Source organism: Lithobates pipiens, unplaced genomic scaffold (assembly GCF_037356315.1).
Source record: "Lithobates pipiens isolate NorthernLeopardFrog02 unplaced genomic scaffold, aLitPip1_a1.2 Scaffold_35, whole genome shotgun sequence".
NCBI lineage: Eukaryota > Metazoa > Chordata > Amphibia > Anura > Ranidae > Lithobates > Lithobates pipiens.
Genome location: NW_027507811.1, coordinates 3,247,379 through 3,274,019, shown reverse-complemented (window position 1 = coordinate 3,274,019; position 26,641 = coordinate 3,247,379). Strand labels below are relative to the sequence as shown.

General features: G+C 46.4%; 4 protein-coding genes across 5 annotated transcripts in view; all 4 read right to left on the bottom strand.

The window, feature by feature from the left end:
* LOC143955446 (uncharacterized) overlaps positions 1 to 26,641 on the bottom strand; it is a 151,205-nt gene that overhangs the window by 7,030 nt on the left and 117,534 nt on the right. The gene's annotated exons all lie outside the window — the stretch shown is intronic.
* On the bottom strand, positions 46 to 4,219 carry LOC143955997 (uncharacterized). Of its 2 annotated transcripts, XM_077466125.1 has the most exons (3): positions 4,158 to 4,219; positions 1,681 to 1,809; positions 46 to 604 (listed from the first exon to the last, which is right to left on the bottom strand). In XM_077466125.1, exons 2-3 carry the CDS (start codon positions 1,774 to 1,776, stop codon positions 254 to 256), a joined length of 447 nt encoding a protein of 148 aa, XP_077322251.1. In that variant the 5' UTR covers positions 1,777 to 1,809; positions 4,158 to 4,219; the 3' UTR covers positions 46 to 253. The 2 variants fall into 2 exon arrangements, with proteins under 2 accessions (XP_077322251.1, XP_077322252.1); XM_077466126.1 differs by lacking the exon at positions 4,158 to 4,219 and having other exon boundaries at positions 1,681 to 2,103.
* LOC143955337 (uncharacterized) overlaps positions 8,968 to 26,641 on the bottom strand; it is a 49,393-nt gene continuing 31,719 nt past the window's right edge. The window contains exon 13 of the mRNA XM_077465406.1: positions 8,968 to 10,166. Coding sequence (XP_077321532.1) covers positions 9,272 to 10,166 — 895 coding nt within the window. The 3' untranslated portion in view covers positions 8,968 to 9,271. The remainder of the gene's footprint in view (positions 10,167 to 26,641) is intronic.
* LOC143955338 (uncharacterized) lies at positions 15,572 to 26,376 on the bottom strand. The gene is made up of 4 exons (XM_077465407.1): positions 26,112 to 26,376; positions 17,182 to 17,310; positions 16,487 to 16,762; positions 15,572 to 15,742 (listed from the first exon to the last, which is right to left on the bottom strand). The coding sequence occupies exons 2-4, from the start codon at positions 17,275 to 17,277 to the stop codon at positions 15,572 to 15,574; spliced, it is 543 nt and encodes a 180-aa protein (XP_077321533.1). The 5' UTR covers positions 17,278 to 17,310; positions 26,112 to 26,376.

The following is a 26,641-nucleotide window of genomic DNA, read 5'->3' as shown; positions in this document are numbered from 1 at the left end:
ACTGTGTAATAATCAGAACTACCAATAATTGTTCCTCACCCACCTGATGATGGTGGGGGATGGTGTGACCTTCCTGTGTGGAATCCCGGGAATACAGAGGACGGGGACATCTCTCTGGTGGGTTCCCATTACTGGATCCATCTGTAGGAAACACACACACTGACTGAATACATTGTTTCTATGTGTTTATCAGATGATGGGGGATCTAGGTGGAGCCTCCGTACTGCTCTCTCCTTTACAATAAAGTCTCCTCTTACCCGGTGATGTGAGGGGCGGCTGATTGTCCATCATGACGTCCTTGTAGAGATCCTTGTGTCCTTCTAAATACTCCCACTCCTCCATGGAGAAATAGACAGTGACATCCTGACACCTTATAGGAACCTGACACACACAATGATACAGTCACCATCCAGACACATCCCTTGTCTGTTACTGGATAAGCTCCCAGAATTCCCAGAATCCTCCTCACCTCTCCTGTCAGCAGCTCCATCATCTTCTTGGTGACTTCTAGAATCTTCTCCATGTTGTGTCTCTCAGGTTTTAGGGAGTCACATGGAGGCACTGTGATGGTCATATGATCACCGGACTTCACAAGAGGAAATCTCTGTATTGGGGAACCAATAGGAACATCATGTTAGAATCCCAGAATCCTCCTCACCTCTCCGGTCAGGTCTGTGTTTTATGAATAGAGATAAGAGTGATGTCATGTGACCTCCCAGAATCCTCCTCACCTCTCCGGTCAGGTCTGTGTTTTATTAATAGAGATAAGAGTGATGTCATGTGACCTCCCAGAATCCTCCTCACCTCTCCGGTCAGGTCTGTGTTTTATTAATAGAGATAAGAGTGATGTCATGTGACCTCCCAGAATCCTCCTCACCTCTCCGGTCAGGTCTGTGTTTTATTAATAGAGATAAGAGTGATGTCATGTGACCTCCCAGAATCCTCCTCACCTCTCCGGTCAGGTCTGTGTTTTATTAATAGAGATAAGAGTGATGTCATGTGACCTCCCAGAATCCTCCTCACCTCTCCGGTCAGGTCTGTGTTTTATTAATAGAGATAAGAGTGATGTCATGTGACCTCCCAGAATCCTCCTCACCTCTCCGGTCAGGTCTGTGTTTTATTAATAGAGATAAGAGTGATGTCATGTGACCTCCCAGAATCCTCCTCACCTCTCCGGTCAGGTCTGTGTTTTATTAATAGAGATAAGAATGATGTCATGTGACCTCCCAGAATCCTCCTCACCTCTCCGGTCAGGTCTGTGTTTTATTAATAGAGATAAGAGTGATGTCATGTGTCCTCCCAGAATCCTCCTCACCTCTCCGGTCAGGTCTGTGTTTTATTAATAGAGATAAGAGTGATGTCATGTGACCTCCCAGAATCCTCCTCACCTCTCCGGTCAGGTCTGTGTTTTATTAATAGAGATAAGAGTGATGTCATGTGTCCTCCCAGAATCCTCCTCACCTCTCCGGTCAGGTCTGTGTTTTATTAATAGAGATAAGAGTGATGTCATGTGACCTCCCAGAATCCTCCTCACCTCTCCGGTCAGGTCTGTGTTTTATTAATAGAGATAAGAGTGATGTCATGTGATCTCCCAGAATCCTCCTCACCTCTCCGGTCAGGTCTGTGTTTTATTAATAGAGATAAGAGTGATGTCATGTGACCTCCCAGAATCCTCCTCACCTCTCCGGTCAGCAGGTAGATGATCTCCAGGGTGAGGTTTAGTATCTTCTCAGTCATGTGACTCCGGTCCTCCTCCATCCTCATTGGTGCCGTCATTTGATCTATACAGGTCTCCTTGTAGACGGATAACTTTGGGAAATGAAAGTAAGAATTATTTGGATGGTGTTGGTCACACAATAATTGGATGTTGGGGGAGGGGTAATAGGAGGGTTGCTGTACATTTAAGCACTACTACCCCCCATGGGAACACATTTATTCTGTACAGTTTAGCTACATTTTCGAGGTCTCGGGACCTTCTTGACCTGTTGGATTAGAAATTCCCTTCTTTCTGTTGGATTTGTTTTCATCTTGACAACTCTCTCTCTTATCCAGTCCTTATCAACTCTTTTCTACCTTTAAGTATCATCCACGACTCCCACCACCCACTAATCCATTCCCTGCCCAAGACTTAGCACTTCAAAAACATTTTTGACCGTTTCCACAGAGGAGGTTGCTAAACCTTTCTCTGAAGCCCACGCAACACCCCCCCCCCCCAGCGACCCCATTCCCTCACACCTACTCCAGTCTACCTCTTTAATGGTCTCTTCCCCAACACTCTAAAACATGCTCTGGTCACCCCCTGTACTTAAAGTGGAAGTAAACGCATGGATTTAAACAGTTAAAAAAAAAAAAGGCATGCCGGGAATGCTAACTGCACATTGGCCGTGCTCTCAGCCAAACTATCAAACCATCCAATGGCTGGTGTCATAACGAATCACATGTGCAGCACCATAGCAGTTGAAGATTAAACAGAGGCAAAGATGGCAGCTTCCTTGGCTGAAAACGATAGGGGAGTTTACTTCCACTTAAAAAAAAAGCTCTAATTAGATCCCACGAGTCGGAACAACTTAAGGTCCATCTCATTGTTCCCGTTGACCTCCAAACTCCTAGATAGTGATGGGCCGAAGACACCCCTGGGTTCAGTTCTACACCAGAACGTTTCGACCAGAACCCTATTAAAGTCTATGGGACCAGAAAGACTATGGGGGTCCGGGTACTGCTCTGGGAGACACGTATCAATGCAAAAAAAAAAAAAACTTTAAAAAAAAGATTGTTTTTAAAGGAGCTTTCACTTTTAATGATGCCTGAAATTAAACAATACAAATGAAAAATTCATTTAGATATAGTATAGTATATATTTTTTTCTTTATATAAATGTCAGTTTTGCTGCAGCAGGTTCTATACATGGTACAGATGTGCCACTTTACAGGCAGACCCACCGCGTGCACCGCCAGTGGCGCGCACGCCGATCGGGACCCCCGTGAGTCCGGTCACAGGTCCCGTGGACTTGATCGCCGCGGGGATACCTGCGATCGTCTCACGGGGAGGCTGAACGGGGAGATGCCGATGTAAACAGCATCTCCCCGTTCTGCCTAGCAACAAGTGACACTGATCTCGGCTCCCTGTGATTGGAGCAGAGATCAGTGTTCACTAACACACAGCCACACCCCCCACAGTTAGTAACACACCCCTAGGACACACTTAACCCCTACACTGCCACCCCTGGTTAACCCTTTCACTGCCAGTGTCATTTGCACAGGAATTACTGCATTTGTATATAGCACTGATTGCTGTATAAATGACAATGGTCCCAAAAATGTGTCAAAAATGTCCGATGTGTCCGCCATAATGTCGCAGTCACAATAAAAAAAAATCTCTGATCGCCGCCATTACTAGTAAAAAAAAAAATTATTAATAAAAATGCCATAAAACTATCCCCTATTTTGTAAACGCTATAAATTTTGCGCAAACCAATCAATAATCGATTATTGCGATTTTTTTAATCCAAAATTATGTAGAAGAATACGCATCGGCCTAAACTGAGGGAAAAACATGTTTTTTTATATATATTTTTAGGGGATATTTATTATAGCAAAAAGTAAAAAATAATGCGTTTTTTTTTCAAAATTGTCGCTCTATTTTTGTTTACAGCGCAAAAAATAGAAACCGCAGAGGGCAATCAAATACCACCAAAAGAAAGCTCTATTTGTGGAAAAAAAAGGACGTCAATTTAGTTTGGGAGCCACGTCGCACGACCGCGCAATTGTCCGTTAAAGCGACGCAGCGCCGAATCGCAAAAAAGTGGTCTGGTCTTAAGCCAGCAAAATGGTCCGGGGCTGAAAGTGGTTAAGCAGTCCCACTAATAACCAAATAAGGACCCCGTCTCCACCCCCCAATAAAAGTGGTATAATCCATTAGTTTAGACTGAGAAGGTGATTGGTGGGAAAGGTGACACATCTCCAAAATAAAGGGAGTGTTCCGGCCCCGTAAGTTGGGGAATGTTCTGCCCCTGAAGGGGGTAATCTAGGTCTCCACACTATATATGTGTGTATCATCATCTGCTGGAGATAAAAGACGTCACAGTGACTATGGAGGAAGAGGACGGAACATGACGGGGGGGGGTTACTGGGTGTAAATAGAGAATAAGATCTTATTACCCCCTCTACTGCCTCTTCCAACGGTCTCCTCTCTACTTCCTCCCGACTCACCTCTCACCCAGAACTTCCTGTGTGTGCCTGACATCACTTCCTGTCTGTGCCTGACATCACTTCCTGTCTACCATAGAGACTTCCTGTCTGGGTAGAAGTGAGATCACCACCTTGTGGAGCTCAGAGGAACTGCAGCCCCGAGAAACATCTCGTAGTGTGAGCACAGCCTTGTGCCTCATCTCCACTGACTCCCACCAAGGGCATAGTTGCCAACATTGCAAAGAAATTAATAGGGACACTTTTTTTTTTCTGTAGGTGGAGTCTTAATATAATTAGGGAGTGAGGCACTCCTTTTAAGGTGTGGTGTAGAAGCTCTAATTCATCCCAAAGGTGTTCGATCTGGTTGAGGTCAGGATTCTGTGTAGACCAGTCAAGTTCCTCCACCCCAAACTTGCTCATCCATGTCTTTATGGACCTTGCTTTGTGCTCTGGTGGGCAGTCATGTTGGGACAGGAAGGGACTGTTCCCACAAAGTTGGGAGCATGAAATTGTCCAAAACGTCTTGGTATGCTGACGCCTTAAGAGTTCCCTTCACTGGAACTAAGGGGCCAAGCCCAACCCCTGAAAAACAATCCCCCCCCCCCCCCCCACCAAATGATTTGGACCAGTGCACAAAGCAAGGTCCATAAAGACATGGATGAGCGAGTTTGGGGTGGAGGAACTTGACTGGCCTGCACAGAGTCCTGTCCTCAACCCAATAGAACACCTTTGGGATGAATTAGAGTGGAGACTGCAAGCCAGTCTTTTTTTTGGGTCCACCAACAGCCAGGTAACCTGAATGATGGACATCAGGTCCTATGTTATTTAAGATTTTGGTTCGATATACTGTACCTTCTGTATGTCTATGTACCCTGTGGAATCTTTCATATGAAGATGATGACCTTGTCTGTCAGAACTGTACTCCTATGGGGGTGTTTCTTTTTGTTGCCATGTGATGGCGCACTTTTTGTAAAAACTGGCCTTGTCTTTTTGGAATAATAATGTAGCTATAATTTCCATGATTGCTCAATAAAAATGTATTGAAACTGAAAAGGCCATCAAGGCAATCTCTAGGATTACATATGTGGTCCTCCCATCGGGATTTTGTCTTGGTGCTTGTGCCCCACACACTATAGACAGAGATACATGTAGAAAGGTTTGGAATCCATATTCTACTCATCATGACCTCACGTGTGTGGAGGAAGCTCCCCGTTGGGGATCCATGACTGCCCCAGTCTATAAGATGACTCATCTACATGTTTCCACCAAAACTTGGTCAGTATGGAGATAACTCAACAGAGACACGTGGAGGAAGGCTTGGAGTCCATGCTCTTCTCATCATGACCTCACCTGTGTGGAGAAACTTCTCATCTGGGGATCTGTAACTATTAATCTGTAAGGTGACTCATCTACATAGTTCCACCAAAACATAGTCAGCATAGAGACAAACCAACAGAAACCCACAGAGAATGGCTTGGGGTCCATCTTCTGCTCATCTTGACCTCACTTGTGTGGAAGAACTTCTCATCTGGGGATCCATGACTATTCCAATCTATAAGGCGACACATCTACACATTTCCTCCATCACTTGATAGGAAGAAATTACCCAAAGACACATACACAAAGGCTTGTGAAAAAGAATCTTACCAACTCAAGTCACTGGTTGACATATCTTCTGGGCACTCTTTACCCTATTGGGGTTCATTTACTACAGAGTGGAATGAATCATTGTCAAGGAGCTTAGTTGATGCTGGATCTCAAAGGAGACTCGAAAAAAAGAGATTGCGAGTACAGGGCTTACAGGGTCCTCTCCCCTCCCAAAGCCCCTCCAGCCCAAATCCTGTGGGTAAGAGGATTTGGGCTGGGGGGTGCTTTGGGAGGGGAGAGGACCTTAAATCTCCCCACCCCCAGCACAAATCCTCTCCCCTCTCTATCATCACTCCTTTATGTGTGCTGTGGATACACAGTGACAGTCCCCACACCATCAGCCAGCTCTAGCAGTGCAATGTCCCCCCTCCCCCGTCTATAGTAGCTCGGTGTGGTGTGCAGGCTGTCCTGTTGGGGCCCGGGCCTACTATATCTGTACTGGCTGCCCCCCACCGAGTTTGTCTCACCCAATTTCTGTAATAAGAACTGTCACTGCTCAGCACGTGCTGCTTCCCGCTGGCCCCTCCACTCTTCTTGTCCATCCGAGGTGATGTCATGTACAAGCACCTGGGGTGGACGGGAGGGAAGGAGGGGCCGGCGGGGAGCAGCGTGCACCGCGCGTGACAGTTATTATTACAGGAGCTTCCTGCGCTAGGTTTCGTGTGTTAAGGAGCCTCTCATGGGGCCCCCCAATGGCCCTCGGGCAGCGCTGCCTTGGACAATTTAGTAGGAGCGGATGCAAAAAATGGCAGGACCTTCAACCAATGCTGCACACATTGGCCTTCTTATCTGTGCTGAAGGACCTTATCACAGGGCTGAACCTTACCAACTCAAGCCATTGGTTGGCATATGTTATGGGCACTCTTTACGTTATTGGGTTTAATTTACCAAGGGGTGGAATAAATCATTGTCAAGGAGCTTGGTTGATGCTGGACCTCAGAGGAGACTCTGAGCATAGGGATTGCGAGGTCAAGATCTACACAATTTTTGCTGGTTACTAAAGTCTCTTAGCTCACTATGACATGAACCAGGGCTGACCTAAGGGGTAGGTAGAAGAGGTGGCCGCCTTGGACAATTCAGCAGGAGATGCATAAACGGCAGGACTTTCAACCGATGCTGCACACATTGGCCTTCTTATCTTCTGTGGTGAAGGACCTTATCACGGGGCTGAACCTTACCAACTCAAGCCATTGGTTGATTGGTTGACATATCTTATGGGCACTCTTCATACTATTGGGGTTAATTTACTAACGAGTGGAATGAATCACTGTCAAGAAGCTTGTTCGATGCTGGACCTCAGAGGAGACTCAGAGAATAGGGTTTGCGAGTACAAGATTTACACAATTTTTGTTGGTGACTAAAGTCTGTTAGCTAACCATGACATGAACCAGGGCTAGGCCAAGGAGTAGGCAGAAGAGATGGTAGCCTTGGACAATTCAGCAGGAGACGGATGAAAAATAGCAGGAACTTCAACTGATGCTGCACACATTGGCCTTCTTATCTTCTGTGCTGAAGGACGTCATCACAGGACTGAACCTTACCAACTCAAGCCATTGGTTGTCATAACTCATAGGCACTCTTTACGCTATTGGGTTCAATTTACCAAGGGGTGGAATGAATCACTGTCAAGAAGCTTGGTTGATGCTGGACCTCAGAGATTTAGAGAATAGGGATTACGAGGTCAAGACCTACACAATTTTTGTTAGTTACTAAAGTCTCTTAGCTCACCATAACACGAACCAGGGCTGAACTAAGGGGTAGGTAGAAGAGGTGGCCGCCTTGGACAATTCAGCAGGAGATGGAAAAACGGAAGGACCTTCAACCGATGCTGCACACATTGGCCTTCTTATCTTCTGTGGTGAAGGACCTTATCACAGGGCTGAACCTTACCAACTCAAGCCATTGGTCGTCATATCTTATGCACACATTGGCCTTCTTATCTTCTGTGCTGAAGAACCTTACCAACTCAAGCCATTGGTTGTCATATCTTATGGGCAATCGTTACGCTATTGGGGTTCATTTACTGAAGCGTGGAATGAATCAATTTCAAGAAGCTTGGTTGATGCTGGACCTCAGCGGAGACTCAGAGAATATTGATTCCGAGTACAAGATTGACACAATTTGTGTGTCTTACCAACTCAAGCCATTGGTCGTCATATCTCATGGGCACTCTTTACGCTATTGGGTTTAATTTACCAAGGGGTGGAATGAATCACTGTCAAGAAGCTTGGTTGATGTTGGACCTCAGAGATTTACAGAATAGGGATTACAAGGTCAAGATCTACACAATTTTTGTTGGTTACTAAAGTCTCTTAGCTCACCATGACATGAACCAGGGCTAGGTCAAGGGGTAGGTAGAAGAGGTGGCCGCCTTGGACAATTCAGCAGGAGATGCATAAACGGAAGGACCTTCAACCGATGCTGCACACATTGACCTTCTTATCTTCTGTGTTGAAGGACCTTATCACAGGGCTGAACCTTACCAACTCAAGCCATTGGTTGTCATATCTTATGCACACATTGACCTTCTTATCTTCTGTGTTGAAGGACCTTATCACAGGACTGAACCTTACCAACTCAAGCCATTGGACGTCATATCTTATGCACACATTGACCTTCTTATCTTCTGTGTTGAAGGACCTTATCACAGGACTGAACCTTACCAACTCAAGCCATTGGACGTCATATCTTATGCACACATTGACCTTCTTATCTTCTGTGTTGAAGGACCTCATCACAGGACTGAACCTTACCAACTCAAGCCATTGGTTGTCATATCTTATGCACACATTGGCCTTCTTATCTTCTGTGTTGAAGGACCTCATCACAGGACTGAACCTTACCAACTCAAGCCATTGGTTGTCATATCTTATGCACACATTGGCCTTCTTATCTTCTGTGTTGAAGGACCTCATCACAGGACTGAACCTTACCAACTCAAGCCATTGGTTGTCATATCTTATGCACACATTGGCCTTCTTATCTTCTGTGTTGAAGGACCTTATCACAGGACTGATATAGGAAACGGTGTAACCACAGGTTGTCCAATCCAAGATATCACCAGCACACCATGTGTAGATAAACAGATAGGAAAGCAGAAAGTATATTTACACCACAAAATGTACTCAGCCAATAAAAGGTAAGGACTCCATTTTTATTTTTCTACTGCTATCAATGGCCGACACGGTACAACACCACATTGATGTCCTTGGAGAAATCTAATCTACTTATGAAGGTTTCTTACATGATGAAGATCAGCCCCGTATTTTCGGAGGTGAATATCAAGGTGGTCTTCTTCCCAGTGTGAGATCTCGGATGTACGGCAGATTACGATTCATATAGAACACATTTCCCACACTCGGAAATCTAATACACTTCAAGAATTGTGCGTGTTCTCTGGAGTAAGACAAGACTACTGCGAAAAACATTCCCCGCACTCAGGGCAGGATTATGGTTTGTATCCCCATGTGCAGTCTCTGATGTCTGTAAAGATTGGACCTCTCTGAAAAACTTTTCCCGCACTCATTACAGGAATACGGCTTCTCCCCCGTGTGAGACCTCTGATGTCTGTAAAGATAGGACTTGTCTGAAAAACATTTCCCGCACTCGGGACAGGAATATGGCTTTTCCCCCGTGTGTGATCTCTGATGTATGTCCAGTGCAGATTTATGAACAAAACATTTTCCGCAATCGTGACAGGAATGCGAATTTTCGCCCCTGTGCAGTCTCTGATGATTGCAAAAAAGGAACTTCTCTGAAAAGCTTTTCCCGCAGTCAGGACAAACATACGGCTTCTCACCTGTGTGAGACCTCTGGTGTTTCTCCAGGGCGTGTTTATGAAAAAAACATTTGCCGCACTCGGGACAGGAATGCGGCTTCTCACCCGTGTGCAGTCTCTGATGTGTACACAGATTGGACTTCTCCAAAAAACATTTTCCGCAGTCGGGACAGGAATATGGTTTCTCACCCGTGTGCGATTTCTGGTGTCTGCAAAGTTTGGACTTATCTGAGAAAGATTTCCCGCACTCAGGACAGGGATGCGGCTTCACTCCCATGTGAGACATTTTATGTGCGATAAGTTTTGCATTACGTACAAAACATTTTCCGCACTCGAGGCAGGCAAATGGCTTTTCCCCTGTGTGAGACCTCTGATGTCTGTAAAGATGGGATGACTCGGAAAAACATTTCCCGCACTCAAGGCAGGAATACGGCTTCTCCCCAGTGTGACACCTTCGATGTTTAGTGAGATCCGCTTTATGTAGGAAACGTTTCCCGCACTCAGGGCAGCAATGTGGCTTCTCACCTGTGTGAGATTTTTTATGCACATAAAGGCCAGATTTAAAACGGAAAGACTTTCCGCACTCAGGACAGGGAAACCTCTTATCTTTTGGAAGGGCGGCACCATCCCGCACAGTCTGAGGTTCCTCGGGATAAGAGGAATACGATGGTCCGGCACCGTCCCGCACAGTCTGAGGTTCCTCGGGATAAGAGGAATACGATGGTCCGGCACCGTCCCGCACAGTCTGAGGTTCCTCGGGATAAGAGGAATACGATGGTCCGGCACCGTCCCGCACAGTCTGAGGTTCCTCGGGATAAGATGAATACAATGGTCCATCTACACTGTGTGGTGCCGGATGGACATTTGAGGTAGTCGGGTTTTCTCCTGGACTATACTGTGTGATGTCCTCATCTTCTACTTTACAGTCTGGAGACAAAGTGAGACAATCCTCTGAGGTTTTCCTCATCTCCCGTCCATCTACTAAAATAGAAATACAAAGATTATTACTAGACATCAGCTGATTGGTTCCCCTAACCAACCAAGATAAAGACCAGGCTGATCCTGAGGACCCCCATCATTGGGTTATTGACTCCTCCCCCATTATCACTTTCTGTTTAAGATTACATAGTAGGTGAGGTCGAAAAAAGACACAAGTCCAACCTATGTGTGTGATTATATGTCAGTATTACATTGTATATCATGTATGTTGCGGTTGTTCAGGTGATTATCTAATAGTTTCCTGAAACTATCGATGCCCCCCGCTGAGACCACCGCCTGTGGAAGGGAGTTCTTCCTGAGGACTGGTGCCCAGAACTGGACAGTATACTCCAGGTGCGGCCGGACCAGAGTCTTGTAGAGGGGAGAATTATCCTTTTATCTCTGGAGTTGATCCCTTTTTAATGCCAATATTCTGTTTGCTTTGTTAGCAGCAGCTTGGCATTGCTGAGCCCATCATCTACTAGGACCCCCAGGTCCTTCTCCATCCTAGATCCCCCCAGAGGTTCCCCTCCCCCCAGGTCCTTCTCCATCCTAGATCCCCCCAGAGGTTCCCCTCCCCCCAGGTCCTTCTCCATCCTAGATCCCCCCAGAGGTTCCCCTCCCCCCAGGTCCTTCTCCATCCTAGATCCCCCCAGAGGTTCTCCCCCCAGGTCCTTCTCCATCCTAGATCCCCCCAGAGGTTCTCCCCCCAGTCTATAGATTGCATTCAGATTTTTGCCACCTACATGTATTATTTTACATTTTTCTACATTGAACCTCATTTGCCATGTAGTTGCCCCTCCCCCCAATAATTTGTTCTTCTTGCAGGGTTTTCACATCCTGCGGAGAAGTTATTGCCCTGCTTAGCTTAGTATCGTCCGCAAATACAGAGATTGGACTGTTTCCCCCATCCCCATCCTCCAGGTCATCTATGAACACATTAAATAGGATTGGTCCCAGCACAGAACCCTGGGGGACCCCACTACCCACCCCGACCATTCCGAGTACTCCCCATTTATCACCACCCTCTGAACTCACCTTGTAGCCAGTTTTTAATCCATGTACTCACCCTATGGTCTATGCCAACTGACCTTATTTTGTACAGTAAACGTTTATGGGGAACTGTGTCAAATGCTTTTGCAAAATTCAGATACACCACATCTACGGGCCTTCCTTTATCTAGATACACCACGTCTACGGGCCTTCCTTTATCTAGATACACCACGTCTACTGGCCTTCCTTTATCTAGATACACCACGTCTACAGGCCTTCCTTTATCTAGATACACCACGTCTACGGGCCTTCCTTTATCTAGATACACCACATCTATGGACCTTCCTTTATCTAGATACACCACGTCTACAGGCCTTCCTTTACCTAGATACACCACGTCTACGGGCCTTCCTTTATCTAGATACACCACGTCTACGGACCTTCCTTTATCCAGATACACCACGTCTACGGGCCTTCCTTTATCTAGATACACCACGTCTACGGGCCTTCCTTTATCTAGATACACCACATCTACGGACCTTCCTTTATCCTGATACACCACGTCTACGGACCTTCCTTTATCCAGATACACCACATCTACGGGCCTTCCTTTATCTAGATACACCACGTCTACGGGCCTTCCTTTATCTAGATACACCACGTCTATGGGCCTTCCTTTATCCAGATACAACACGTCTACGGGCCTTTCTTTATCTAGATACACCACATCTACGGGCCTTCCTTTATCCAGATACACGTCTATGGGCCTTCCTTTATCTAGATACACCACGTCTACGGGCCTTCCTTTATCTAGATACACCACGTCTACGGGCCTTCCTTTATCTAGATACACCACATCTACGGGCCTTCCTTTATCCAGATACACCACGTCTACGGGCCTTCCTTTATCTAGATACACCACATCTACGGGCCTTCCTTTATCTAGATACACCACGTCTACGGGCCTTCCTTTATCCAGATACACCACGTCTACGGGCCTTCCTTTATCCAGATACACCACGTCTACGGGCCTTCCTTTGATGGCAACTCCCCTCCTCATAGAAGGTTAGTACTGCTAATGAGATTGTTCTCATTACTAAAATCTTGTATATAGTCCCTTATCATCCCCTCCAAGAGCTTACATACTATTGATGTTAGGCTAACTGGTCTGTAATTCCCAGGGATGTATTTCCCAACGATTCTTCATGAATCCAAGTGTTTACATACTATTGACCTGTGATTGCTGTTTCCTAAATTGCCCCGTATTTACACATCCGTGATCAGTTCTGTATTGTTGGTAATCAGTAGGTCTAGTAACTCTTTGTTTCTAGTTGGTGCATCTACCATCTGACCCATAAAGTTGTCCTGCAAGACATTTAGGAACTGGCGAGCCTTAGATGAATGCACGGTTCCCTCCGCCCATGTCTGGATAATTAAAATTCCCCCCTCCTCAGGTTAGGGGGTCTATAGCATACTCCCAGCATTATTTCCCCCTTAGCTTCATCCCTTTGGAGCTCTACCCATAAGGATTCCACCTCCTCTCTAGCTCCCTCGGTGACGTCATCTCTCACAATTACTTTTGATATATAGGCATACCCCTCCATCTTTTTTTACCCTCTCTATCCCTGCGATAAAGGGAATACCTTTGAGTGGTTGTCAGCCAATCATGAGAGCTGTTGAACCAAGTCTCTGTAATTCCTACAAAATCCAAATCCTCCTCATACAACAGTATCTCTAGTTCACCCACCTTGTCCGCCAGACTCCTGGCATTGGTGAACATGCCACATAGTTTAAACCGGTCGCATACTATCTCCTTGTTGGGTGCTCTGGAGTTGCAAATAGGACTTGTTACTATACTTACCTCGGGTTTATGTGCTTTAGTCAACCTATCACTAATGCCCCCAATACTACCCTCTGGAATATGTTCCTTGTTTACTATCTCTACCTCTGGACCCTCCCCCTGTTGCCTAGTTTAAAAACCCCTCTAACTTTTCGCCTATCTTCACTCCCGGGAGATCTTCCCCATTTAGGTGCAGTCCATCCCTTCTATAGTACTGGTTATCAACTGAGAAGTCACCCCAGTTCTCCAGGAACCCAAACCCCTTCTTTCTACACCAGCTCCTCAGCCACTTGTTTACTTCCCTAATATCTCTCTTCCTTTCTGGTGTGGCTCAAGGTACTGGTAGTATTCCTGAGAATACAACCTTGCAGGTCCTTTTCCTCAATTTAGCTCTTAAGTCCCTGAAATCGTTCTTTAGGACACTCCATCTGCCTCTGACTTTGTCATTGGTGCCAACGTGCACCATGACATCTGGGTCTTCCCCAGCCCCTCCCAGTAATCTGTCCACCAGATCTGTGATGTGCCGAACCCGAGCGCCTGGTAGACAAAATACAGTTCGGCACTTCAGGTCTTTGTGACAGATTGCCCTTTCTGTCCTTCTAAGCCCTTGTACACACGGGTCGGAGATTCCGACAACCAAATCCGTTGGATTTTGTCCGAAACTGTTGCATACACACGGTCGGACAAAGTTGTCGAAAAATCCGATCTTTCAGAACGTGGTGACGTAATTTCGTTACGATGGGACTATGTTCAAGGTTAGTAGCCAATAGCTTTGATGTAGGAATTTGATCTGAGCATGCGTGGCACTTTGTCCGATCGAAATTCTCTACACATGATCGGAGTATGTCCTATCGGACCAGTTTGTCGGAAAATATTTCCAGCAAGTTGTTAAATTTGGTCCGACGGAAACAGTCCGATGCAGACCACACACAGTCGGATTATCCGACAACACGGTCCGATAAGACGCATTCCGACGGATTCTACGACCGTGTGTACAAGGGATAAGAATTGTGTCCACCAGAATCTGTCTTTCCTTTCCTTTGGCTTTACCCCCGCCCTCACTGGAGGAGTTATTCCCCCGGCAGCTAGGGGAGTCACTCAGCTCCAGCAGTGCTGGTCTCTCACTGGTTTCACCAATGTCACTCAATGGGGCATACTTATTGGGATGTTCCAGCCCAGGACCGGCCGCCCTGACTGTTTTCCCCCTAAAATGTTGAGTAGATTGGTTCCCTTAAACCAGGACTCAGTCCACATCAGGCAGTAAAATCAACTTATTGCTTTATTCCATAAAAAGCATATGAGAAACCGCACTTCACCAAAAATGGGCTAGCAGGTAGCTGGTCTATCCCTGTGAGCAAGCCCGTTCTGGGCGAAACACGTGTGGGGCGTGTGGTTTTTTGGGTAGAGACATTATGTATGTATGATGCAACCATCTCTTTTTTCTTTCATGGAATACAACTATAGGTTGCTTTTACTACTCGGTGTGACTCTCATCTAGTGTATACTTCAAATGTTGGAGTGGAGACCGCTCATTGGCGTCAGCATTATAATAGTCCATCAATGACCCACCTGTGCCGATCTTTGTAGCCGTGTCCTCCTCTATAATTATCCTTATTATTCCATCCTCCTCCATAGACTGATCATCCCTCACATACCTCTCTTCTTCTTCTTCTTTAACCTCAACTTTTATATCTATCAGATCTTCACTCTAAACCAAGAGAAGGATCAACAATATCATCTGTAAGATATAAGCTTTAATATTGTGACATCACATAAGCAAAAAAATAAATAAAAATTCCACACATCATCTCCAAAAGTCCATATTGTTGATACTCCGTTCCACCAACCTTGTAACGGTGAGGGCTGGTGTGACGATCCTGTGTGGAATCCCGGGAATACAGAGGACGGGGACATCTCTCTGGTGGGTTCCCATTACTGGATCCATCTGTAGGAAACACACACACTGACTGAATACATTGTTTCTGTGACAGACCCAACCAGGACAAGGGCTTTTGGAGGGGACTGCAGTATAGCCTCTTGCCTACTATGGGCCCTGGTGATTGAGGGGGCTCTATTCTTTGGGATGTGTGTGCCTGGGGGACCTCTGGAGTAGTTTTACTTTGAATTCAAGTCCATGTCCCCCCCGAATCACGCAGAATCTGAGATCAGGAGGACCCGGATACAGATTTGGGGCCTCTGTTTTGCTGGGGTATAGACGGCCCACACCAGCATTGACTGCTTCATCTCCCTCCTAGACTCAAAGCAGAAGATTTGGCTCAAATCAACCTGATGTTGGTGTCTCCTGACGTTATGTGTAATCTGTTTATTAAGGTGTTATGCGTTTACTGTTATAACATGTACCTGCATTTGCCTATCCTGTCTAGGTGTGAAGTGTATTCCCATTGTTAATTGAGTCACCTATTGTTTCTGTTTGTTTGCTAATCCTCCTGGAGATTCCTACATCATGTAATTAGTCTTGTGCCAACTTTACCTTGCTATCTAACCATCGTGGCACGTTTACCCCAATGTGCAATATTTGTTTTTATTGTTTCCTGAGGGGACTTTCCCTGTTTTTGAAGTGTATAAAAACCGGAATTTCTGTTCAATAAAGTTATTCCTTTGGTTTTATCCCAACATCTTGTCTGCGTACAATGCTTGGGGTAAAGGGCTGATATTAGCAACCGGTCTGCTGGAATTGTTTAGTGCAAGGGTCTCAGACTGGTGGCCCTCCAGCTGCTGCCAAACTACAAGTCCCATGAGGCATTGCAAGGCTGACCGTTACAAGCATGACTCCCATAGGCAGAGGTATGATGGGACTTGTAGTTTCACAACAGCTGGAGGGCCACCAGTTTGAGACCCGTGGTTTAGAGGGCAGGAGGCACCCAGTCAGGGTGCAAGGTGGTCTGTCACAGTTTCTATGTTCATTAGATGATGGGGGATCCAGGTGGAGCCTCCGCACTGCTCTCTCCTTTACAATAAAGTCTCCTCTTACCCGGTGATGTGAGGGGCGGCTGATTGTCCATCATGACGTCCTTGTAGAGATCCTTGTGTCCTTCTAAATACTCCCACTCCTCCATGGAGAAATAGACAGTGACATCCTGACACCTTATAGGAACCTGACACACACAATGATACAGTCACCATCCAGACACATCCCTTGTCTGTTACTGGATAATGTCCCACAATTCCCAGAATCCTCCTCACCTCTCCTGTCAGCAGCTCCATCATCTTCTTGGTGACTTCTAGAATCTTCTCCATGTTGTGTCTCTCAGGTTTTAGGGAGTCACATGGAGGCACTGTGATGGTCATATGATCACCGGACTTCACCAGAGGAAATCTCTGTATTGGAGAACCAATAGGAATATCATGTTAGAATCCCAGAATCCTCCTCACCTCTCCGGTCAGGTCTGTGTTTTATTAATAGAGATAAGAGTGATGTCATGTGACCTCCCAGAATCCTCCTCACCTCTCCGGTCAGGTCTGTGTTTTATTAATAGAGATAAGAGTGATGTCATGTGACCTCCCAGAATCCTCCTCACCTCTCCGGTCAGGTCTGTGTTTTATTAATGGAGATAAGAGTGATGTCATGTGACCTCCCAGAATCCTCCTCACCTCTCCGGTCAGGTCTGTGTTTTATTAATGGAGATAAGAGTGATGTCATGTGACCTCCCAGAATCCTCCTCACCTCTCCGGTCAGGTCTGTGTTTTATTAATGGAGATAAGAGTGATGTCATGTGACCTCCCAGAATCCTCCTCACCTCTCCGGTCAGCAGGTAGATGATCTCCAGGGTGAGGTTTAGTATCTTCTCAGTCATGTGACTCCGGTCCTCCTCCATCCTCATTGGTGCCGTCATTTGATCTATACAGGTCTCCTTGTAGACGGATAACTTGGGGGAAATGAAATTAAGAATTATTCGGATGGTGTTGGTCACACAATAATAGGATGTGGATGTGAGGAGGGAATAGGAGGGTTAATTTAGGTTTCTACACTATATAGGTGTTTATCATCATCTGCTGGAGATAAAAGACATCACAGTGACTATGGAGGAAGAGGACGGAACTGACGGGGGTTACTGGGTGTAAATAGAAAATAAGATCTTATTACCTCTTCTGCTGCCCCTTCCAACAATGACTTCCTCCCGACCCACCTCTCACCCGGAACTTCCTGTCTGTACCTGACATCACTTCCTGTCTTCCATAGAGACTTCCTGTCTGGGTAGAAGTGAGATCACCACCTTGTGGAGCTTAAAGGAACTGCAGCCCCCCCAAGAAACATCTCGTAGTGTGAACACGGCCTTGTGCTGTGTGTGTCTATGTACTGTAGATCCTTATAGATGGGGTTTCATGTCCAGCTAGTAGAGTTGCCACCTCACCCCTTTAAACCCAAACACATATAAATTACACAGGTTCTGTGGCTAATTGAAGCTAGGTAAGGCACTAAGTGAGTTTAATTACCACCTTAAATAGCCACAGAACCTGTGTAATTAATATGTGTTCGGATTTAAAGGGATGAGGTGGCAACCCTGCCAGCTAGCACTTCTCTTCAGGCTGCTGTGCTATGACATGAGTCAAGTGTCACTTTGTGCACTTCACATAAAGTTAAAAAAAAAAAAAAAAAAAGGAGCAGTGTGATGCAATAACATAAGCAACCAGACTGCTCCCTGCTGCATGCCAGAGCGGATTGCTGCCCACAAACTAAAACCCTCCGTATTAGTGTGATCAGAGCCTTACTCACAAGTTTCTAATGGTTCCATTTCAAGCCCTTCGTACCCTGCCCCAGCGTCCCTTTAACCCCTTTTACTGCTAAGTCCGTATATTGTATGGACCTGACAGCGGAGGGTTCTACACACATCGTGTATAAATCTGATAAACAGACCCCAGCCTGGCAGGTGGAAGCATTAAGGCAGCTGCGTTGCCCCCCCCCCGAGTGCTTCCACACAACCCCCCGGTAAAATGCCCCCCCTGCGTGCCCATCCCACGTACGCCCATGCCATGTATCCCGGGATCTACTTGCCTATCTGCAGGCCTAGGACCAGCATTGTGGGTTTGGGGGAGGGAGCTGAGTGGACACACATCTGCTCCCCTCCCCGCCTTGTTGCGGACCCGGAAAGCGACGTGTTTTTTCGGGTCCATGCCTCTCGGTGTCCCCGGTTTGGCCGGGAAAGAATGTAACGCAATGCAATCTGCACTGAATTACATTCAGGGGAGAGCAGAGGAGACACCCCCAGCATATAAAATCCCGCCTACATACACACGAATGAAGGTAAACGCACGCATTTATTTCTTTACTAAAATTTTGTGTTTCCTAGATCTCTGCGGTACGTGAAATAAAAAAATTGGAACGACTTCTATTTTATTCTCTAGGGTAGTGATGGCGAACCCATGGCAAGCAGAGCCATCTCTGTGGGCACGCAGAGAGTCCAGGTTTGGTGACGGTGAGAGCGCGGCAGCAACCAGCGGCGAGGTGCGGGACTCTATGTGAGCGGACGGCCCCGCAGCCTCTGCGGGGAAGATGAACAGAACTGAGAGCCCGGGAGGGAGAGAAGAGCTTCACCACCTCCTTGACCCCAAAGAGGCTAGCAGTGGGGGCAGCATCCCCGACGCCTTCCGGATTCTGGACTCCACATAACCTCCTCTTCAACAGTGAGGCTGAACGGGGGCGGCAGAAGATGAGGATGGGGGAGGCGTGGGCTGCGAGGGAGCTGCTGAAAGGAACAGAACACAGAGCCCCCCCCCCGGATCAAGGATGGAGACTGGCATGGAAGATACTGGGCAGACTATCTGGGACAGGGGGCAGAGCTAGATGTCTCTCTCTCATCTCACTCTCCTCTCAACCCCCCCGTCTGTCTCTTCCCCCTCACTCTGTCAGCCCCCCTCTCTCTCTCTCTCTCACCCGCCTCTATCACTCTCTCTCACACACAACCCCACTTTCTGATTCCCCTTTGTGTGTCCCTCTCTCTCATCCCCCTCTCTCACTCACACCCCCTCTCTGTCATACCCTTTTCTCTCTCTCACCCCCCTCTCTCACACCCCCTTTCTTGCACCAACCTCTCTCTCACACACCCCTCTTTCTCTCATGCCCCCTCTCTCTCTCACGCCCCTCTCTCTCACACATCCTCTCTCACACATCCTCTTTCACACCCTCTCTCTCTCTCTCACACACCTCTCTCTCTCACACACACCTCTCTCTCACACACACCCCATCACTCTCTCTCTCTCACACCCCATCACTCTCACCCCATCACTCTCTCTCACACCCCATCTCTCTCATACACCCCCTCTTTCTCTCTCACATCCACCCTCTCTCTCACACGTCCCCCTTCTCTCTCTCTCATATCCCTCTTCTCTCTCTCTCCCCCCCTCTCTCGCTAAATGTTGGCACTTTGAAATAAATAAGTTGGTTTTGTGTTCCAGTTTGGGCACTCAGGCTCAAAAAAGGTTCGCCATCACTGTTTCTAGGGTGTCTGCTTTCAGAAAATATAGAATGTTTTGGGGGGTTTATGTAATCTTCAGGCCTAAAACGTTTTTTTTAAACATGTGTGAAAAAAGTCTCTGGCAGCAAAAGAGTGCTGAGTTCACAGCTGCGCTACATACAGAGTGCTGAGTTCAGGAGTGCATTATGTACAGAATGCAGCAGTTCATTATGTACAGAGTGCAGAGTTCAGGAGTGCGCTATGTTCAGAGTTCAGTATTATGTTACGTACAGAGTGCAGAGTTCAGGGGTGCGTTGTACAGAGTGCAGAGTTCAGGGGTGCGTTGTGCAGAGTTCAGGGGTGCGTTGTGCAGAGTTCAGGGGTGTGTTGTACAGAGTGCAGAGTTCAGGGGTGCGTTGTACAGAGTGCAGAGTTCAGGGGTGCGTTGTGCAGAGTTCAGGGGTGTGTTGTACAGAGTGCAGAGTTCAGGGGTGAGTTATACAGAGTGCAGAGTTCAGGAGTGCGTTGTACAGAGTGCAGAGTTCAGGAGTGCGTTGTACAGAGTGCAGAGTTCAGGAGTGCATTGTACAGAGTGCAGAGTTCAGGAGTGCGTTGTACAGAGTGCAGAGTTCAGGAGTGCGTTGTACAGAGTGCAGAGTTCAGGAGTGCGTTGTACAGAGTGCAGAGTTCAGGAGTGCATTGTACAGAGTGCAGAGTTCAGGGGTGAGTTGTACCGAGTGCAGAGTTCAGGGGTGAGTTGTACCGAGTGCAGAGTTCAGGGGTGAGTTGTACAGAGTGCAGAGTTCAGGGGTGAGTTGTACAGAGTGCAGAGTTCAGGAGTGCGTTGTGCAGAGTTCAGGAGTGCATTGTACAGAGTGCAGAGTTCAGGAGTGCGTTGTACAGAGTGCAGAGTTCAGGAGTACATTGTACAGAGTTCAGGAGTACATTGTACAGAGTGCAGAGTTCAGGAGTGCATTGTACAGAGTGCAGAGTTCAGGAGTACATTGTACAGAGTTCAGGGGTGCATTGTACAGAGTGCAGAGTTCAGGAGTACATTGTACAGAGTGCAGAGTTCAGAAGTACATTGTACAGAGTGCAGAGTTCAGGAGTACATTGTACAGAGTGCAGAGTTCAGAAGTACATTGTACAGAGTTCAGGGGTGCATTGTACAGAGTGTAGAGTTCAGGAGTACATTGTATAGAGTGCAGAGTTCAGGAGTGTGTTGTACAGAGTGCAGAGTTCAGGAGTGCGTCGTACAGAGTGCAGAGTTCAGGGGTGTGTTGTACAGAATGCAGAGTTCAGGAGTGTGTTGTACAGAGTGCAGAGTTCAGGAGTGCATTATGTTCAGAGTTCAGGATTATGTTATGTACAGAGTGCAGAGTTCAGGAGTGCGTTGTACAGAGTGCAGAGTTCGGGAGTGCATTATGTTCAGAGTTCAGGATTATGTTACGTACAGAGTGCAGAGTTCAGGAGTGCGTTGTACAGAGTGCAGATTTCAGGGGTGCACTATGTACAGAGTGTAGGAATTCATTATGTACAGAGTGCAGAGTTCAGGGGTGTGGTACATACAGAGTGCAGAGTTCAGGAGTGCATTGTACAGACTGCAGAGTTCAGGAGTGCATTATGTACAGAATTCAGGAATTCATTATGTACAGAGTACAGAGTTTAGGAGTGCGTTACATTCAGAGTTCAGGATTATGTTACATACAGAGTGCAGAGTTCGTGTGTTAGGTGCAAAGTTCAGGGGTGCCCTAGATACAGAGTGCAGAGTTTAGGGGTGCATTATGTACAGAATTCAGCAGTTCATTATGTACAGTGTGCAGAGTTTAGGGGTGCAGTACATACAGAGTGCAGAGTTCAGGAGTGCGTTGTACAGAGTACAGAGTTCAGGATTATGCTACGTACAGAGTGCAGAATTAAGAAGTGTGTTACATACAGAGTGCAGAGTTCAGTAGTGCATTACATACAGAATTCAGGTGTGCGCAATGTACAGAGTGCATAGTTCAGGATTATGCTATCTACAGAGTACAGAATTAAGAAGGGTGTTACATACACAGTGCAGAGTTCAGGAGTGCGATACATAGAGAATGAAGGGTTTAGGGTTACACTACATACAGAGTGCAGAGTTCAGGAGTACGCTATGCACAGAGTGCAGAGTTCTGGGGTGCACTTTATAGAGAATGAAGGGTTGCAGAGTTCCGGATTAAGCTACGTACAGAGTGCAGAATTAAGAAGTGTGTTACATACAGAGCGCAGAACTCAGGAGTGCATTAGATACAGAGTGCAGAGTTCTGGGGAGCGATACATAGAGAGTGCAGGGTTTAGGAGTGTGTTACATATAGTGTGCAGAGTTTAGGGGTACGATATGTACAGAGTGCAAGCTTAAGCCCTTGTACACACGGTCGGAGATTCCGACAGAATGTGTCCGATCGGACCGTTTTGTCGGATATTCCGACTCTGTGTGGTCTACATCGGACTGTTTCCGTCTGAGTATCCGACGGACCAAGTTTTCCAACTTGTTGGTAAAATTTTCCAACAAAATGCTCAGATCGGACATACTCCGATCATGTGTAGAGAATTCCGATCGGACAAAGTGCCACGCATGCTCAGATCAAATTCCTACACCAAAGCTATTGGCTACTAGCGTGAACGTAGTCCTGTCGTAACGGAATAACGTCATCACGTCATTTTCCGACAACTTTGTCCGACCGTGTGTATGCAACAGTTTCGGACAAAATCCGACGGATTTGGTTGTCGGAATCTCCGACCGTGTGTACAAGGGCTTAGGCTTTCTTGCATCCCTAGTCTATCCTACCTGGCCTGGCTCTAGTAGGAGCTGGAGCGGAAATGTGCCTGGAAGGGCGGTTTCAGTAGGGACTATGTTGAGCTGCCTGACAGATACTGGGGGCCGACCAATGGTTTAGTCTGAAGCCGCCTGGAAGGGTGCTCCTGGTGAGGATGGATGCTGCATTGGGTCTGGCCAGAGGGTCGGGTCCCTGGCCTTCTAGCCTAGATTGGGGTAGTTCTAGCTACGGTCAGTTTTTCGGGAGAGAACACCGGCTCCTCCATTAAGGGGGGGGGAGTGGTTAGTATCTCCTGAATGTAATTAGGTAGGAGTGATGGGAGCGAGGGTTGAGTCTTCATCCAGGGCTCTCCCCAAGCTGCCAGAACTTCAGGCCTTTCTGGCTGGGGTGGGGGCTGCTCTGGCCTGGGCTGTTGGTCAGGGCTGGGATGAAAAGCCTGTGGTGAATGTGCCCGTGAAGTGGCAGGTCAGGGGTGCCGAATAATCACTGTGAGTGAGGGTCACTTCACCAACACGTTTTTCACACCTGCCTCTAGGGCCGAGCCTTTTGGCTAGGACCAGGGGAAATTTTTATTCCTGGCCGAAGGGCTGACCATTGTATTGTACAATGGCCACTTTTCACTTCTCCCACTTCCTTTTCCCCTACTTTCTTTTTATTACCTTTGTTTGTCACTTTTTTGTATGTTTTGGTTGATTGTTACATTTTTTGTCACTACGTGATGAGTAGGGTGTGGGTCCTCGGGCTTACTCTGAAAGTCTTGGGATGGGGTCTCCCTTTGCACCGAGTACTTGGATTTCGGCAGACCTTCCAGAGAAAGGGGATCCCTCTGGTTTTCGGCCAGATGGACCCAAGTGAAATACCTCAGTCCCGATTAGGAGCCTAACGCCCCGGGGGATCGGGGTAAGGTCCTTCCTAGGGAGGACTAGTGTAACACCCGTTGCACGATTTGTGTCACCTCTTTATGCGTGTGCACTTTTTTTTTTTGGCAACGGGTGGAGTTTTTGGGTGTGTTTCACACGCCACGGGCTTTTCAAAAATAAAAAAGGAGGAGGGGGCTACAAGTAACTACATTTTTTTTTAATGATCCTTTGTTCTGAGGTTTATGTGTGTCTGTGAGACACATGGCACAATAATTAGGAGTATTTAACAAATAATTATATATATTTTTTGAATGATCCTTTGTTCTGAGGTTTATGTGTGTCTGTGAGACACGTGGCACAATATTTAGGAGTATTTAACAAATAATTATATCATATTTTGAATGAGCCTTTGTTCTGAGGTTTATGTGTATCTGTGAGACTGGTGGCACAATAATTAGGAGTATTTTACAAGTAATTTGATTTTTTTTTTTATGTTCCTATGTTCTGATGTTTATGTGTGTCTGTGAGACACATGGCACAATAATTAGGAGTATTTAACAAATAATTATATATATTTTTTGAATGATCCTTTGTTCTGAAGTTTATGTGTATCTGTGAGACTGGTGGCCCAATAATTAGGAGTATTTTACAAGTAATTAAATTCTTGTTTTTAAATATCCCTTTGTTCTGAGGTTTATTTCTGTCTGTGAGACACGTGGCACAATATTTAGGAGTATTTAACAAATAATTATATCATATTTTGAATGATCTTTTGTTCTGAGGTTTATGTGTATCTGTGAGACTGGTGGCACAATAGGAGTATTTTACAAGTAATTAGATTTTTTTTTTTTTATGTTCCTATGTTCTGATGTTTATGTGTGTCTGTGAGACACATGGCACAATAATTAGGAGTATTTAACAAATAATTATATATATTTTTTGAATGTTCCTATGTTCTGAGGTTAATGTGTATCTGTGAGACTGGTGGCACAATAATTAGGAGTATTTTACAAGTAATTAAATTCTTGTTTTTAAATATCCCTTTGTTCTGAGGTTTATGTGTGTCTGTGAGACTTACTTGTTGGGGATTAATAATGTTTACATATTGTTTTTTTTTTATATTATTCTTCAAAATATCAATAAAGAAAGAAATCCCGTATTGTGTACACAGGAAGAGAAGACGCACATCGAGCCGTCGTGAGGGGGGTTTCGTGTCTATTCGGTAACTTACATATTCAGTAATAAATAGGGAGAAGAGATAAGGTTAGACCACGTTTTAATTGCCTGAGATGGAATACACTTCTATGCCTAGCAACTAAAGTTAGTGTTGGCTGCGTGCCAAGAAATAACGAATATAATCTCAATTATTCCTCACGAGAGCGAAGCCGAAGCAAAGAAACTTTAAAGGAGAACCCCGCCTGTAAAACAAATATAAAATGGAGTCTCTAAAGCATAACTCTGAACGAGGCCAACGTCCTCAGTCAGTAAATTTTCTATTTTTATGCCAGAAAAAAAAAGTTGTGGGGTTGATCATCCTACCCTGAAGGTTCCCTTCTATAGTTCCACACAATATACACTCACCGGCCACTTTATAAGGCACACCTGTTCAGTTGCTTGGCAACACAAATGGCTAATCAGCCAATCACATGGCAGCAGCTCAATGCATTTAGGCATCTAGACGTGGTGAAGACGACTCGCTGAAGTTCAAACGCGGGCATCAGAATGGGGTTAGAAAGGGGATTGAATCGACTTTGAACGTGGCATGGATGTTGGTGGCAGGCGGGCCGGTCTGAGCATTTCTAGGATTTTCACACACAACCATCTCCCAGGTGAATGGTGGGGAAAAGAGAAAATATCCAGTGAGCGGCAGTTGTGTGGAGGAGACTGGCTCCAGACAATTGAAAGACAACAGTAACTCCAACAACCACTCGTTACATCCAAGGTATGCAGAATACCATCTCTGAACACACAACACATCCATGGTGGGGTCAGAACTTGGGGTATGGATCCAGCCTGCCTTGTATCACCGGTTCAGGCTGGTGGTGGGGGTGTAATGGCGTGGGGGATGGGGTTTAATCACCACGACCTACCTGAGTATTGTTGCTGACCATGCCCATCCCTTTATGACTACAGTGTCCCCATCTTCTGATGGCTCCTTCCAGCAGGATAATGCAACACGTCACAGAGCTCCAATCATCTCACCACCGGACAACGAGGTCCCTGTCCTCCAATGGCCTCCACACTAATCCAATAGAGCACCTTTGTAATGTGGTGGAACGGGAGATTGGCATCACGGATGGGCAGTATGGAGCAAAATCTCTGAGTTGTTGTTGTATCTATGCCACCAAGAATGAAGGCCAAAGGGGGTCCAACCCGCAACTAGCAAGGAGGACCTAATAAAGGGGGTCCAACCCGCTACTAGCAAGGAGGACCTAATAAAGGGGGTCCAACCCGCTACTAGCAAGGAGGACCTAATAAAGTGACCGGTGAGTGTATATGTGTGTATCATCATCTGCTGGAGATAAAAGACATCACAGTGACTATGGAGGAAGAGGACGGACATGACGGGGGGGGGGTTCCTGGGTGTAAATAGAAAATAAGATCTTATTACCTCCTCTACTGCCACTTTCAGCGACGCCTCCTCTACTTCCTCCCGACTCACCTCTCACCCAGAACTTCCTGTCTGCACCTGACATCACTTCCTGTCTCTATGGTAGAAGTGAGAAGATCTCCATCTTGTGGAGCTCAGAGGAACTGCAGCTCCCGAGAAACGTCTCGTAGTGGGAACACGGCCTTGTTCTATGTGTGTATGTACTGTATATCCTTATAGATGGGGTTATCTCCACTCCCACCAAGGGGGAGAGAAATATATTACTGCCTAGTCCAGCCTTTCTCTCTCCAAAGGTTTCTAGGGGTTCCCCGAGCAATTAATGTCCCTTAGTTGCCATTAGTGATGTGTAAGAGAGGCAATCTTCCCACTGACCACTGATATAAGGGGGCCCTTCACCCATTGATCATCAATGTAAGAGACCACCACACTGACCACTGATATAAGGGTGTCTTTCACCCATTGGTCACCAATGTAAGGGACCACTGATATAAGGGGTCCTTCACCCATTGGCCACCAATGTAAGGGACCAC

What these genes read in the sequence shown, in the direction of transcription:
- LOC143955997 (XM_077466125.1), bottom strand. Translation starts at nt 1,776, where the DNA reads ATGACGGCACCAATGAGGATGGAGGAGGACCGGAGTCACATGACTGAG. An exon ending in TCTACCTGCTGACCGGAGAG is followed by an intron (nt 605 to 1,680) that starts GTGAGGAGGATT and finishes TCCCCAATACAG; the next exon opens with AGATTTCCTCTTGTGAAGTC.
- LOC143955338 (XM_077465407.1), bottom strand. Translation starts at nt 17,277, where the DNA reads ATGACGGCACCAATGAGGATGGAGGAGGACCGGAGTCACATGACTGAG. An exon ending in TCTACCTGCTGACCGGAGAG is followed by an intron (nt 16,763 to 17,181) that starts GTGAGGAGGATT and finishes TCTCCAATACAG; the next exon opens with AGATTTCCTCTGGTGAAGTC. An exon ending in TTCTCCATGGAGGAGTGGGA is followed by an intron (nt 15,743 to 16,486) that starts GTATTTAGAAGG and finishes CTTAATAAACAG; the next exon opens with ATTACACATAACGTCAGGAG.